Source organism: Monodelphis domestica, chromosome 5 (assembly GCF_027887165.1).
Source record: "Monodelphis domestica isolate mMonDom1 chromosome 5, mMonDom1.pri, whole genome shotgun sequence".
Classification (NCBI taxonomy): domain Eukaryota; kingdom Metazoa; phylum Chordata; class Mammalia; order Didelphimorphia; family Didelphidae; genus Monodelphis; species Monodelphis domestica.
Window position 1 is genome coordinate 122306520 of NC_077231.1, and position 14117 is coordinate 122320636.

The window sequence follows — 14117 nt, forward strand, 5'->3', positions numbered from 1 at the left end:
GCTTATTTTTATCAGCCAAGTAGAGGGCATTAGTTCACAGTGATGGGCATTTATCGAATAGTATAACAAAGTGATAGAGAAGCCCCCATATGCTCATATCATGTGTATGCTCTCTCAGATACCACTCTCTCTCAGTACCACTATGGTGGCAGCAGGGGTTGGGGGGGGGCACATGTACATATGGAAAATGTGTGGCTACAGAAAACGTCCTAAAGGCTCTCACAGAAGTAATGCCTGTGTCCAGGGAACATTCAAGGAGCACACATGCCAGGAAACTGCTGTGGTCAAGGAACTTGTGTGGAATGCACTAATAGAGAAATCAGGGTGACCAGGGTATATTCACAGTGGAGATAACTCATGCAAAATCATCTGCAAATGTTTGGAATCATAAGTCTAGATCTTGGAGGGACTTTGGAGGCCACCTGGTCACATCCAGAACTTCAGGGTAGCCCAGACCTGACACTGATGTCATTGTGATACTCTACCACTTTTTTGGGGGGCAACATTTTCTCTGAGCTTCTCTCTATTAACACATGCTGGACTTTCCATGTAATCTTTTACTTTTGTTACCATCCTTTGGGGGGTATATAGGGTGTTCAGGGGGGACAAACACCTGTGGTGTGAGGGCTTGCTAAGCCCTTTTCAAGACTGCTCATCCAACTTTGGTGTCCACTTTTCACCCAACTCTTACTCATGGCTCAAAAAAGTTGTAGCATGCACAGTGGCCACAAGCCAGTAGAACTGCTTCATAAGCTTCAAGCCCATTGGTGAGTTTAGGGGTATGTCTACCCCAAGAATGTGAAAACTTACCTAGAGAGAATGGAGAGATGAAAACATTTTGCTCTAATGGCCATGAAGGCAGCTCAAGCAGGCATTATGTGGGGCTTAAAGCTTGGCTAGATATGGAAGGTGCTATGGTCATTCACTGCATCTTGGGTTAGCTTTTTTAGTGCATAACTGAGGGCAGCCCAGTGGCATAGTAGATAGAGTTCTGATCTTGGAGTCAGGAGGACCTGAGGTCAAATTCAACCTCAGACACTAGCTGTATGACCCTTGGCAAGCCACCAAACCCTGTTTGCCCCAGTTCCTCATCTGTAAAATGAACTGGAAAAGGAAATGGCAAAGCACTCTAGTCTTTTTGCCAAGAAAACCTCAAATGGGGTCTCAAGGAGACAGACATGACTTAAAAACAACTGAACTGATGGTTATGAACCACCATACCCAGTCTGGCAGCCAATTAAAGCCAATAGAATGTCCCAGGCTGAAACTGTATGTGTTCTTTTGAACAACTTACTCCTGGTACTAACTCAAAATGCTTGGTCCCAAACAATGATCTGAATTGGCATTAGAAGATTCCTTTTGACTCTTATGAGATCTCTCATAGTCTTTTGGTGTCCCTGAAATCCAGATGGAGTCCCCCAATCCAGAAGCAATGGTAATGTTTATTTAGTTGTAATTCTCAGAGCAAGAGGTGAACAAGGGGGGAGAGGGCAGAGTAGAGTAGAAGATGGGCACAGTGAAGATGAGGATGTGTGGCTCCAGGATATTTAGAGTTGAGTGATTTAGCTCCTCATGGATATGGATGGCATTTAGAGGAACAATTGGGAGGGTGGAACTTTAGTAGCAGCAGGATAGAAAATGGCTGGGGTAAAGCTAAGGATGTAGAGCCCCAGGTAGTTCCAAGATCAAAATTTAGTGATCTTTCCAATTATACCATGACTCTTTTCTTATGGCACTTGTAGCAATCTCTCTTGTGTTGTACCTATTTTGTATATGATATAATCCACTCATCAAATAGAGCACTTGTTCCCCTGGAGTCAGAAGACCTGCATTCAGATCCTGAAATATCAGAATATTTATCTTTGTGATCTTGGACAAGTCATTGAACTTCTTTGGGTCTCAGTTTCCTCATCTGTAAAATGAAGAGGTTGAACTGTATGGGCTCTGAGGTTCATGGCTCGAATCCTAGTAATTTTATGATTATCTCTCTTACAAGACTATAAAATCTTTGAAGAAATGTTCACTTGTTTTTCAGTTGTAACTAACTCTTCATGACCCCATTTGTGGTTTTCTTGGCAAAGATACGGGAATGATTTGCAATTTCTTTCTCCAGCTCATTTTACAGATGAGGAAACAGAGGCAAACAGTTAGTGACTTTCCCAGGGTCACATAGCTAAGTATCTGAGGCCAGAATTTTTTTCAAACTTACCTTCTGTCTTAGAATCAATCCTCTGTATTGGTTCCAAGGCAGAAGAGTGGTAAGGGTGGGCAATGGGGGTTAAGTGACTTGCCCAGGGTCACATAGCTGGGAAGTGTCTGAGGCCAGATTTGAACCCAGGACCTTCAGTCTCTAGACCTGGATCTCAATCCACTGAGCTGCCCAGCTGCCCCCTGAGGTCAGATTTGAACTTAGGAAGGTGAGTCTTCTTGACTCCAGGCCTGGCTGTATCCATTGGGCCACCTTTATTTTATATACATTGGTATTCTTTCCTGAATATGACAACATTCAATAAGGGTTTGATGAGTGAATAAATGTAGGAAGAACCTGCCTCAGTTTCTCTAAAGTTTTTTAAGGATAACTTCTTAGGCTTCATAGGAAAGAATTTGCCTTTAGAAATGTGGACAAATTGATTTGCTCACAACATTGCTTTGCATATTTTACATTTTATATAACCATTAAAAATTCTCTTCTCTTCCTCTTTCTCCTTTACTTTGTGTTCCTCCAGGAGAGTGTCTGGTGACAGGTCAATCTCATTTCAAGAGCTTTGACAATAAGTACTTTACCTTCAGTGGAATCTGCCAGTATTTACTGGCTCGGGACTGCCAGGACCACTCCTTCTCTATCGTCATAGAAACCGTCCAGGTGAGCTGAAGCTTGTGGCTAGAATGAATAATGGGATGAGGAAGTAGCTCCCAGGGAAATTCCCTATAGGGAAATGGGAGAACATGGTGACTTTATTTCTCTTTATACAAGGGAAACCCACATCCCTTTTCCATCTATCCATTTCCATTGATTAGACAAAGAACTTCTAGGATAAAGGAAGATATTTTCTCATTGTACTTGAGTGTATGGGTAAGGCCATGGTCAGACCAATTCCATCTGAGTTAATATATTTAGTTTTAGGGATCACATTTTAGGAAAGATAAGGACAAAGTAATGAATGCAAGGTGAATGGCAGGCTGAAGAGACTCAAAACTATGCCTTTAGGTGATTGGCTGAAGGAACTAAAAATGATTAGTCTATAAAGGAGATGACATATTGTGAAGAGGATAAATTATCTTCAAGAATCTGAAGGACTTTCATGTGGAAGAAGGATCACTTTGGTTTTGCTTGACCCAAAGGGAAAAAGCAGGATGAATGTGTGGAAATAGCAGGGTTGTAGATTTTGATTTGGTTTAAAGAATTACTTCTAGCAATTAATTAAAAGTGTTTGCAAATGGAATAGACTGTGACATGAAATCATGAGTTCTTCATAATTCTCTGAATCATGGTTTTTAGAAAAGTTCATGGATTTAGAAGTCATCAAATCTACCCCTTAGGTATAGGTTGGACTTGATGATGTTGAGCTCTGAAATTCCAAGATTTCATCTGCCCTTTTATTTAGCTAGACATCTATCCCTGTTATCCCTACTAGAAGGAACTTAAGGAAGTCAGCTAGTTTGTGCAGTATCAATCAAGGCAGACCAATTAGGTCACTGCCAGAGGATCCAAATGGTTATATACTGGTGTCTTCTTGGGATTGATATTCTCTTCTCTTTTCCATAGCAAGCCAAGGACAAAGAGGATTGTGGGAACTTAATCACATTTATAAAAATCCTTAGCAATGGTGAACAGTGGGCCCAATTATAGTGGGCAGAGATGAGGAAGGGATAAGTGGAGCTAAAATCTCCAGGGAGTTGATCAATTTTGTTCCTGAATGGGGACAGTTTTAGGGATAGTGGGATGGGTTAAATCTTTATCATCTATATCTATAACTATACCCATATCTCTCTCATCCATCCATCTTTGTCCCCCTCTCTGTCCCTGTCTGTCTCTGTCTCTCTCTTGGTCTCTCAATCTCTCTCTGTCTCTGTCCCTCTTTCTCTCCCCTTCCTCCCTTCCAGTGTGCCAATGATCCAGATGCTGTTTGTACCCGCTCAGTCATCCTCCGGCTCCTTCCCCTGCATAACAGTGTTGTGAAGTTGAAACATGGGGGTCTGGTCTCACTGGATGGACAGGACATTCAGATCCCCCTAATTCAAGGTAAACAGTTCCTATATCTCAAGGGTGGGGTTGATAATGTCCTCACTCTTCCATTCAGACAAGATGACTAACTTCTTCCCATACTCTTACCTGTTCTCTCCTTGCTTCTGAGATTTTGTATCTTCAAAACTCTATGAATTCTATCCAAACTAACTCAACTTTCATGGACTTTCTATCTACTCTAGTAGAGTTAACATTAATGCTGTATGGTGAGGGGAGGGAAATAAACATTTATTAAGTACCTACTATGTACCAGACACTGTGCTAAGCACATTTTACAAAAATTATCTCATTCGATGCTCATAGCATCCCGGGGAAGTAGGTGCTATTATTACCTGCATTTTGAAGTTGAGGAAACTAAAGAAGAGAGAAGTGAAATGACTTGTTCAGGATATTATTACTAGTAAGTATTTGAGGCTGACTTTGAACTCAGGTCTTCTTGACTTCATACCCAGCACTCTAGCCACTTTGCCCCTTAGCTGCCGAGGTGGAAAGATGAACTTGTTTGAGTCTCCACTTTGTCCATTACTAGTCCTATGACTAGGCAAATCATGTAACCAGTTCCCTCATCTGTGAAGTGGGGAATAGAATCCAAAGGAAAAAGCCAATTGAGTTGCCATCTCTTTATAATTGTTTTGAAGATCAAATGAGCTAACCTATGTGAAAGAACTTTTAAAATCATAAAGCACTATAAATATGACAGGTTTTTTTTTTTTGGTTATTATAATTAGTGTCAGTGTGGTACAGTAGATGAGAGTTGGCCTTGAAGATAGTAAGACCTGAGTTCAAGTCCTGCCTCAGACACTTACTGGCTGTGTGACCCAGGGCAAATCACCTAACATCTCATGGTCCCAGGCAACTCTGTAAAACCATCAGAACCTGCTCTGGTAATGGAAGCTTCCTCACCTGGGAGTTCTCTAAGCTATGAAACCGCAGGTCTAGTCCCTATTCCATGTTACAGAGGGTGAGTATACTCTGGCAAACCCTTGTGGGCCAATCTTACAACACGGCGGCCTCTGGCACCCTCTGGCGGCACCAGAGAGACAGAGCAAGACATGGGCATGCAGCCATCTTCCTCCTTGTGTTTCCCTCCAAACTCCATGCTCACTGCTGCTTTTCTGGGATCTGCAACCTTCCCTCTGTCCCAGGGCGTTTTTTCATTGTTAGAGCCACCTGTGTTTTCTCCCTACTCGCCTTTTGCCCGCCTTGCCTAGATCCTGGTGCCTTCTCTGTTGTAGGTGCCCTCAGGATCCAGCAGACCGTGATGGGTTCCGTGCACCTCACCTATGGAGAGGACCTGCAGATAGACTGGGATGGGAGTGGAAAGCTGCTGGTGAAGGCAAGTCCCCTTCCATAGCCTCCCCCTTCATCTCCCACAGCCAGAGCCCTCACAAAAGTCCCCTTATGCTCGAAGCGAGAACGAGTTTGTGTGGTGGTGGGCAAAGAATCTCATTTTCTACATTCAGCATCTCTACTCCCAGAGTAGAGAACAGGACTCGCTTGTTTCCTGTAATCTGACTTTTGCTTTCTGGCTGCTCCCATCCAAACATTGAGATTCTTTAGCTTCAGGAATTCAGAAGCTCCCAAAGGAATAAACTCTAAGGAGAGAGGGACCTTTCATCACTAGAGTTCCAGGCCTGGAGTCAGGGAGACTCATCTTCCTGAGTTCAAATCTAGCCTCAGACACTAGCTATGTGACCCGTGGCAAGTCGCTTAACCCCATTTGCCTCAGTTTCCTCATCTGTAAAATGAGCTGGAGAAAAAACATGGCAAATCACTCCTGTATCTTCCCTCCCCCCCCCCAAAACCCGAAATGGAGTCACAAAGAGGCCAGTGTGATTGAATAAAATGGAGTGACCTGTTTGGGGAAAAAGATAGTAGGACATTTGAAAAAAAATTTCTGGCATTTAATTATGTACTGCTAAACAACAACCCAGTGAGGTAAGGAATATTATTCTGTAGGGCCAATTTTATTTACTGTGGCTTTCCTAAAAGTACTATTGTGTACTGGAAAGGCACTGGACATGGAGTCAGGAAGATCCAAATCCTGCGTCAGACACTAATGTGAACCTGGGCAAGTCACTTAATTTTTGTTTCCCTTAATCCAATGGAGAAGGAAATGACAAAACTATTCCTGTATCTCTGCCAAGAAAACCCCCTCTACTCTGGTCTCTGGGGTCCCAGAGAGCCAGACACAACTAAATAATTGAACATTAACAACAAGATGAGAAGGTTGGACTTCATGGTCTCTGTGGTCCTTTCCAGCTCTATTTGAGCAGAAGAATTAAGGAGATACTTGCTTTAGGTCAGTCACCATTAAAACTAATAACCTTTAAGGCTTGAATTGTAGCAAAAAGCCCTCTGCTTTGAGGACTCTCCACAGAGTCTTTCTTGTAGAAGTACTGTATAGGGAATTGCCAAATTCAGTACTAATCGAGATGAATTTTGCTGGAATTCACCACTTTTCCCCACAGCTCCCATTGCCCTGCATCTATATAGTACTTTGTATATGTATGCCACTCAATCCTTACAACCTCCTTGTAGGAAAGGAGGGGCCATTGGTGTGTATGATTATTATGTTTCTTCAATTTTCTAGATGAGAAAACTGAGGTCAAGGGAGGTTAGATGACTTGTCCAATGTCCTCCATCCCAAGGTCTCTGTTCTAAACGTGGCTTACTTCTGATTTTCATAGGGTGCAGCCTGTAAAGGAACATCTGGTATTGCCTTTGTTTCTGAATTTCTCACCTGAGGCTGGGTTTGGAGGATTTTTTTATTGGCATAATTCCATGTACTTCTTATTATGATAATAATACATTTGTGTGAGTTAAATAATAATGGATGATATTTATAAATCTGGTCAAGGTTTGCATAGTACTTTACTATGCAATTTTATTTTATGTGAGACTCACTAACTGCATGAGACAGGTACTATTAAATAATGATTATTGACATTTCTTATTTTTACATATTCTTTAATTTCAGATATGTCCCATCCCCCTTTCCTCCCCAGGAAAAAAATATTTTTAAAGAATTTAAGTTTATTTATTTAATTAATTAATTTAGATTTTTTTTTTTAAAGAAAGAGAGAAAAGGAAGTGTGTTCCACACCCATAATGTATGATCCACATCTGTGTTCCCTGACCTTGGCAAAGAAGGGAGCAAGATACATTTCCTCATGTTTTCTTTGGGCCAGGCTTGGTCATTTAAATTACATAGTGTTCAGTTTTGTTGTCTTTGTCCTTTTTATTCACATTGTTATAGTGTATGTTTGTTTTCTTGGCTCTACTCACTTCACCTTGCATTGGTTCAGAAGTCTGTCCACAACTTGGAATTCTTCATGTTCAGTATTACCCAAGGGGCAGCAATGTTGCATTATAACCATAGACCGCAATTTGTTTTACCATCCCCTAATCTGTGGGTATCTGCTTGTTTTCAGTTCTTTAATAACACAAAAAGTGCTCTTCTGGATGTTTCAGTGAATATGGGAATTTTCTCCTTTCTCATTGGCATCCTCAAGGTATAGGCTCAACAGGGCAATTTCTGGATCAAAAAATGTTGTCTTTTTTTTTTTTTTGGTCACTTTCTTAGTATAATTCCTTGATTTCCAGATTGTTGGACCATTTCACAGCTCCACCAACAGTGTATTAATATGGGTGCCTTTTCAAAGTGTTCTACCATTTACTATCTTTAAAAAAGATCTCTGTCAATTGCCTGAATCTAGCATGAACCCTTAGAATTATTTTTGACATGCATCTTTCTTATTGTCAGAGATTTGGAGCAATCTTTCACAGTTGCTAAAAATTTGTAATTTTTCAAGAATTACTTGCTCTTTGAGTACCCTTTGGCTACTTACAAACTCTTGGCCTATTGCTTTTGGTCTTATATATTTCTATATCAGATATATTTAATGTGAAGATTTCTCTTTCAACCAGTAATTTCCTTTCTTATCTTAGTTATGTTGATTTTTTTATTCTTTTAGCAAAAATGCTTTTCAAATTTATGTGATTGAAATGACTTTTTGTGATCATCCCTGAGCCCAAGAGATCTGGCCAAGTATTTCTCTCTAGCTGTAGTTGCAAAAATTATCTGATCTATTTTCTCCTCAATTTTAAAAATAGGGTATAGGCATGGAAGCTCAGAGATTTTAAGTGACTTGCCCAGAGTCACATAGTAAGTGTGACAGGATTTGAACCCTGGACTCTGGGTCCAGCACCATCTCTGCCTTTGCAATATAGAATTCTGAAGAGTTTGCTTCTTTTTAATATCTATCTGGGGTCTTTCCACTAACAGAACGGGAATTCTGGTTTGAATGGAGGGAGTATTGTTAAGAGGAAGAAAGGGAAGAGAGGAATATAGTGGCCTTTGGCCAACATAAAGGCATTGAGTGTCAGGGCAGATGTTCTTAACCTAGAATCTTTGGACATATTTAAGATATATACACACACATATATATATTCCCATGTTATTATTTTTTCTATATTCCTGTGCATTTTATCTTATGCATCTAAAAACATTCTTAGACAGTTCATAGTCTCTACCAGAGAGTCACAGAGATCTATGACATACAAAAAGTGTTAAGAGCCTCTGGCCTAGAGGATAGGGATGAAGGGATGCCAGAAGAAAGGAGAGGCACTTACATAGTGAGGGAAATCAGAAAATGCCTCAGTTACACTTCAATTACTTTGCATTTTGCCTGGGTATGGCTTCTTTTTATGTGATATTCTGAGGAGAATTTAATCTCATGTTTCACAGAAGCATAGATTTATAGCTTTTAGAATCTGGAAAGGACCCTAAGAATTTATTCTACTGGGCCTATGTCTTGGACTCTGAGGACCTTGGGGTAGTCTTAGAGTTTTGTGGGAAACCTGTAAGACTTAAGAGTAAGCCCTTTTGGATGTTCTTCCCAGTTGTAGTGCCAAATAAAACCCAATCTATATTATGTGGGGAAGGGGTCTTAGTTTAAATTGGATAAGTACTTATGGTATCCATAAATTGATAAAGGCATGGATAATAGGAAATTAGAAGTGTAGAAGTTTCTGAGATTGGGGTGTACACCTGGGCAATCTGGATAGGACACTGGAGGACTAGGATTCAAATCCTGCCTGAGACATCACTGCCTGTGTGGTTCCTGGAGCACTCTTTGTTTCAGTTTTCTCACCTATAAAATGAGGGGGTTGTACCCTATGGTCTCTAAGGTCCTTCCAGCTCAGATGCCTTCCTGGCAGACATTCTCAGACTCCTCCTTAACCATCCTACTTTATTTCTTCTAGCTTCAGTTCCACAAGATATTTCCAATCAACCCACCCCTCAAAGCTGAACCATTTGGGTTTCATTGATATTTTTCTCTCTTCTTTGACATTTAGGGGTTAAGGCTAAGATGTGCTTCTGGAAAGGCACCCTTATCTCTGGAGAGTTTTTCTGTTTTTCCATTCTTTGTTTTAAAGTGCTTATTTATCCTGACCCAGCATGAGTCACCGAGACTCATTTTCCTACTGTCTGCTCCACTGATTCCTTTCCAACCTTCCTCCTTGAATTAAGAAGAAGCAGTCTTGTCTCTTTCTAATCTCCCCTCAAGGATTGTGGGAGTGATTTAGATAGTTTGTTCAGTGGACCTGAATTTATGTTCCTGTTAGATTCTTTGATAGCTCTAGGGAAGGCCAGTTACTCAAGACTGTGTCCTCAGTGTCCATTGTGTGCCAATCCTTCTACTTGGTGCTATAGGGAGACATGAGAGAAATAGGAAGGAGAGAGGTCATGTTTTTTAAAGCATTTGATCCACACAACAGCCCTGTGGGGAAGGTAGGAAAAAGGATCACATTATAGATGAAGAAACTGAGACTTAGAGAAGAACTTGAGGAGTTAATGACTGAATAAGAAAGCCAGAATGTTTATACAAAGAACTCTTAAGACTATGTACCTGACAATGAACGTTCAGGTTATAGTCTGTGGAAAGAATGCTGGTTTGGGGGGCAGAAAACCTAGGGTTGATTCTGTCTTTGACACTTGTCATCTGTGTGAACTCAGGCCTAAACCTCCTTGCCTCAGTTTCCTTATCTGTCAAATGAGGGAGTTGGACTGGATTGGCCTTTCAAATGCCTTCCAGCTTCAGAGCTTTGATCCAGGTGGTTTCTTTATTTGTAAAATGAAGGGAGTGGACTAGATAACCTCATCATTGGATCTTATGATTCTATGAATTGAATACAGGATGAATTCATAAATGTCTAGGGACTACAGTGTGGTAGGGCTAACTGGGGAAGATTAAAATGGAGGTGATATGTTTTGAGCAAGGGCTTCTGTTTTTTTTTTTTAATTTCATTTTTCTTTTATTTGTTCGAGTTCTTTTTCACAAAATGATTAATATGGAAAAATGTTTTACATCATTATGCATATCAGATCTCAGGGAAGTAGGGGAAAATAGAGAAGGAGGATGAGAATAAGAGCTTCATTTTTTGAGAGAGGAAATACACCAGACTTGGAATGAAGAAAGGGAATAAGCAGCATTCTTATTAATACTAGCTACCATTTATATGGTGCTTACTGTGTGCCATGTACTGTGCTAAGTGCTCTACAAATATCTCATTTGATCCTCACAGAAACTCTGGGAGAGAGGGACTATTATCATCATCTTCATTTTACAGTTAAGGAAACTGAGGCAGCCAGGATATGTGATTTTCTTGGTTTCACACAACTAGTCAGTTAAATGCCTGAGGCTGGATTGGAGCTTAAGTCTTCTTATCTCCAGGTTCAGTACCATCTAACTGCTCCTTGGAGGTAGGGGACCCATCTTCTGACCCTTATAAGCTGTCTGACCTTGGATAGGGGCATTTTCCCTTTGGTACTTTGGTTTCCTCATTTTACAGATGAGGCCAATAATATCTATACTCTCTACTGGAAATGAGGAAAGTACTCTGAAAACTTTTAAGTACCATCTACACGGGCATTGTTGGTATTATAATAATAAATCTTTGTGATCTTGTCTCGGCTCTACAGTTCTATTTTTCTAGGTTTTGAAGGTAGAAACTCAATTGGCAGAGAAAATGAACTGCAGAGAGCTCTCATTTCCCCAGTAGCCTGAGGTTCAGCTGCCTTTTATTAAATCTAGATTTATTTTTGAATCTGAAAACCATTTGATTATAACAATCTCATTAGCAAAATGAAGTAATTGCTGTTCAGAAGAGCTCTTCCAACCAGTCTTATTATGTCTCCTCAGTTGTCTCCAGCATATTCTGGGAAGACTTGTGGCCTGTGCGGGAATTACAATGGCAACAAAGGAGATGACTTTCTCACCCCTTCTGGCTTGGTGGAGCCCTTGGTGGAAGATTTTGGAAATAGCTGGAAGCTCAATGGAGATTGCCAAGATTTGCTGAAGCAGGATAGCGACCCTTGTAATCTTAACCCTCGGTTAAGTATGTATCCAGGGCAGGAGCTTGGGCAGTGATGGAATGTGATTACCTTAAATTGTGTGTAACAGCTGCATTGAGCCCACATCTTATTGGGAGATGGGGTGGGTTGAGGCTCTTATTTTAACATCAACTCTTAATGATCACCATATTGCTTATTCTTTACATAGATCATCTGGACACATTTTTTTTATGTTCCAGTGACTTTCCTCTCTCACAGTGGCTTCTAATGATTTTCATTCATGTCAGAGCCTCCTTTAGCAGGCTGGTGAAGCCAGCCTACTGACCCTTCCTCAAAGTTGTTTTTAAATGCATGTAAAATAAAGTACAGGAGTACAGGGGACTGCAAAGGAAACCAATCATTTTGTTTCTTTATCCATCTATAAAAACTATAACAATAGTTTCTCTATCCATCTATGAAAAAATCATGGATTAATCCTCCCTCTTCTATCATCTAATGATAATAATGATGATAATGATACTCAAAAACTTCAATGATCTGCAAATGGGATAATCTCTTCATTGAAAGAGATTGCCAGTTTGTCTATGTCTTAGTAGAGTGCTAGAGTTGGAGTCAGGAAGATTCATCTTCCTGAGTTCAAATCTGGCTTCAGACACTTATTAACTGTGAGACCCTGGGCAAATCTTAACTGTTTGCCTCAGTTTCCTCACTTATAAAATGAGAAGAAGAAGGAAATAGCAAATCACTCCAGTATCTCTGCCAAGAAAAACCCAAACGGGATCATAAAGAGCCAGACAGGACTGAAAAATGATCAGACAACAAAAATCGCTGTTATTAAAAAGACATAGCAAGCTGAGGATTTATATGTGTGTCCATAACCAAATTGTTTTAAAAGTTTCTACCATGTACAGTGAATTGCTATACTGGATTCCAGTTTTGTACAGAATTATATATAATTGAGGGTTGACATCATTTTTATTTAGTATTTTAATAATACTCATAAATAGCTGGTGCTCAACAGCTTCAGCACTGTCTGAGAGAGATGTCACATTGGGTTCTCTGCTTTCTTTCCTTTAAGCCAAATATGCCGAGGAGTCTTGCTCTCTCTTGACATCCTCCAAGTTTGAGCCATGCCACACTGTGATCAGCCCGACTCCCTACTTGAAAAACTGCCATTACGATGTCTGCTCTTGCTCTGATGGGAAAGACTGTCTGTGTGCAGCAGTGGCCAGCTATGCCTCAGCCTGTGCCAGGAAGGGCATTCTGATCGAGTGGAGGGAGCCAGGCTTTTGTGGTAGGTACCATTTCCTTCTGATTCGGGGAGCCAACTGAGCAGTTCTTAATGGCCTGAGGACTGATATGCATGGGGCTTTCCTCAACTTGATCCAAGTCATAGTAATGACTTGTTTTTGCAGAGTTGTAACTAGGGTGGAATAACTGGAGTTTTTTCCAAGGTGCCATCTTCATAGTGTGCTCAAGCACTTTAAGTCCTCAGTGCTTAAAAGTAACAGAGCTCAACTGCTAGGTGACAAAGGGAATTGTCTAAAATAGAAAGTTACCAGGCCAGGATGAAAGCCGGAGTGCACTCTTTCCTACCTACTGCTCCTTCCTTTCTCAGCTGCAGGAGTAAACATATTCCTCCTGTCTCCAACTGCAGCAAGGATTTGCACTGTTGTCCTGGTCACAGAAATTCCCACTTTTGACTCTGTGTTTGTTTTCTAAAACAAATTTCTAGACATGAGCTCATTTGATCAAAGTCAGAGAGTGGGGTCTTTCAGGACTCCAATTGCAGTCAATCTTCTCTTGTATCTCTGTACCAATGGGATGGGAACAGTGGAGGGCAGGATATCTTCCAGGGAAATTTAGTAAAATGATTATGTTTCATGTCATTCTCTCCTGCTTGAATTTTACTTCAAAGGATGCCATGATCTTATTAGTGTGGAATTTCTCTCCATTGGGAAAGATCACAGTTCTTCTCTATCTTCTTTCTGAGGAATTCTTATTTTTAAGAATAAAGATCTGCCCCATATACTAGAGGCTTTCTTCTGGTCTGCTTGATAACCCCAAGTTATTTTGTCAAAGGCAAGACACTGCCTTTCCTGTGTCAGAAATTCCCTGTGTCTAGTGCCACCTTGTGCTTGATGTGGGAATCAGTCTGGAAAGTGAATTAGGATTGAGGGACATGGCGGAAGAGAGAGACTCTCAACTCCCAAGTCATTGCCTCCATCTCAGTAAATCCACTTTTAAAAACTGCCTGCTCTTCCCAGTTTTATCCTAGATTTCCCGGGAGGTATTCACACCCATGACGATATTTGTTCCTGTAGCTCAATTGTGATCACTTAAAGCAAGAGGGTGACCATTTTTATTGACTGGTTGCCAGTGTATGGACAACATGCCTTTCTTATGCCTTTTGGACCCTGATTGAAGAGTTTGCAGAATTCCTGGGAACTAAGCAGAGATTGCCAGAACACATAAATATGGTGAATAGAGCATTGAGTCTGGAGTGAGAGA

At 40.7% G+C, this 14117-nt stretch overlaps 1 protein-coding gene across 2 annotated transcripts in view; it reads left to right on the forward strand.

Annotated features, from left to right (window-relative positions):
• The window catches only part of VWF (von Willebrand factor), a 229350-nt gene that overhangs the window by 81123 nt on the left and 134110 nt on the right, over positions 1-14117 (forward strand). For both annotated transcript variants that reach the window (XM_056797289.1, NM_001246274.1), the window contains 5 exon segments: positions 2727-2863; positions 4105-4243; positions 5482-5582; positions 11455-11650; positions 12685-12900. In XM_056797289.1, the coding sequence (XP_056653267.1) occupies positions 2727-2863; positions 4105-4243; positions 5482-5582; positions 11455-11650; positions 12685-12900 (789 nt within the window).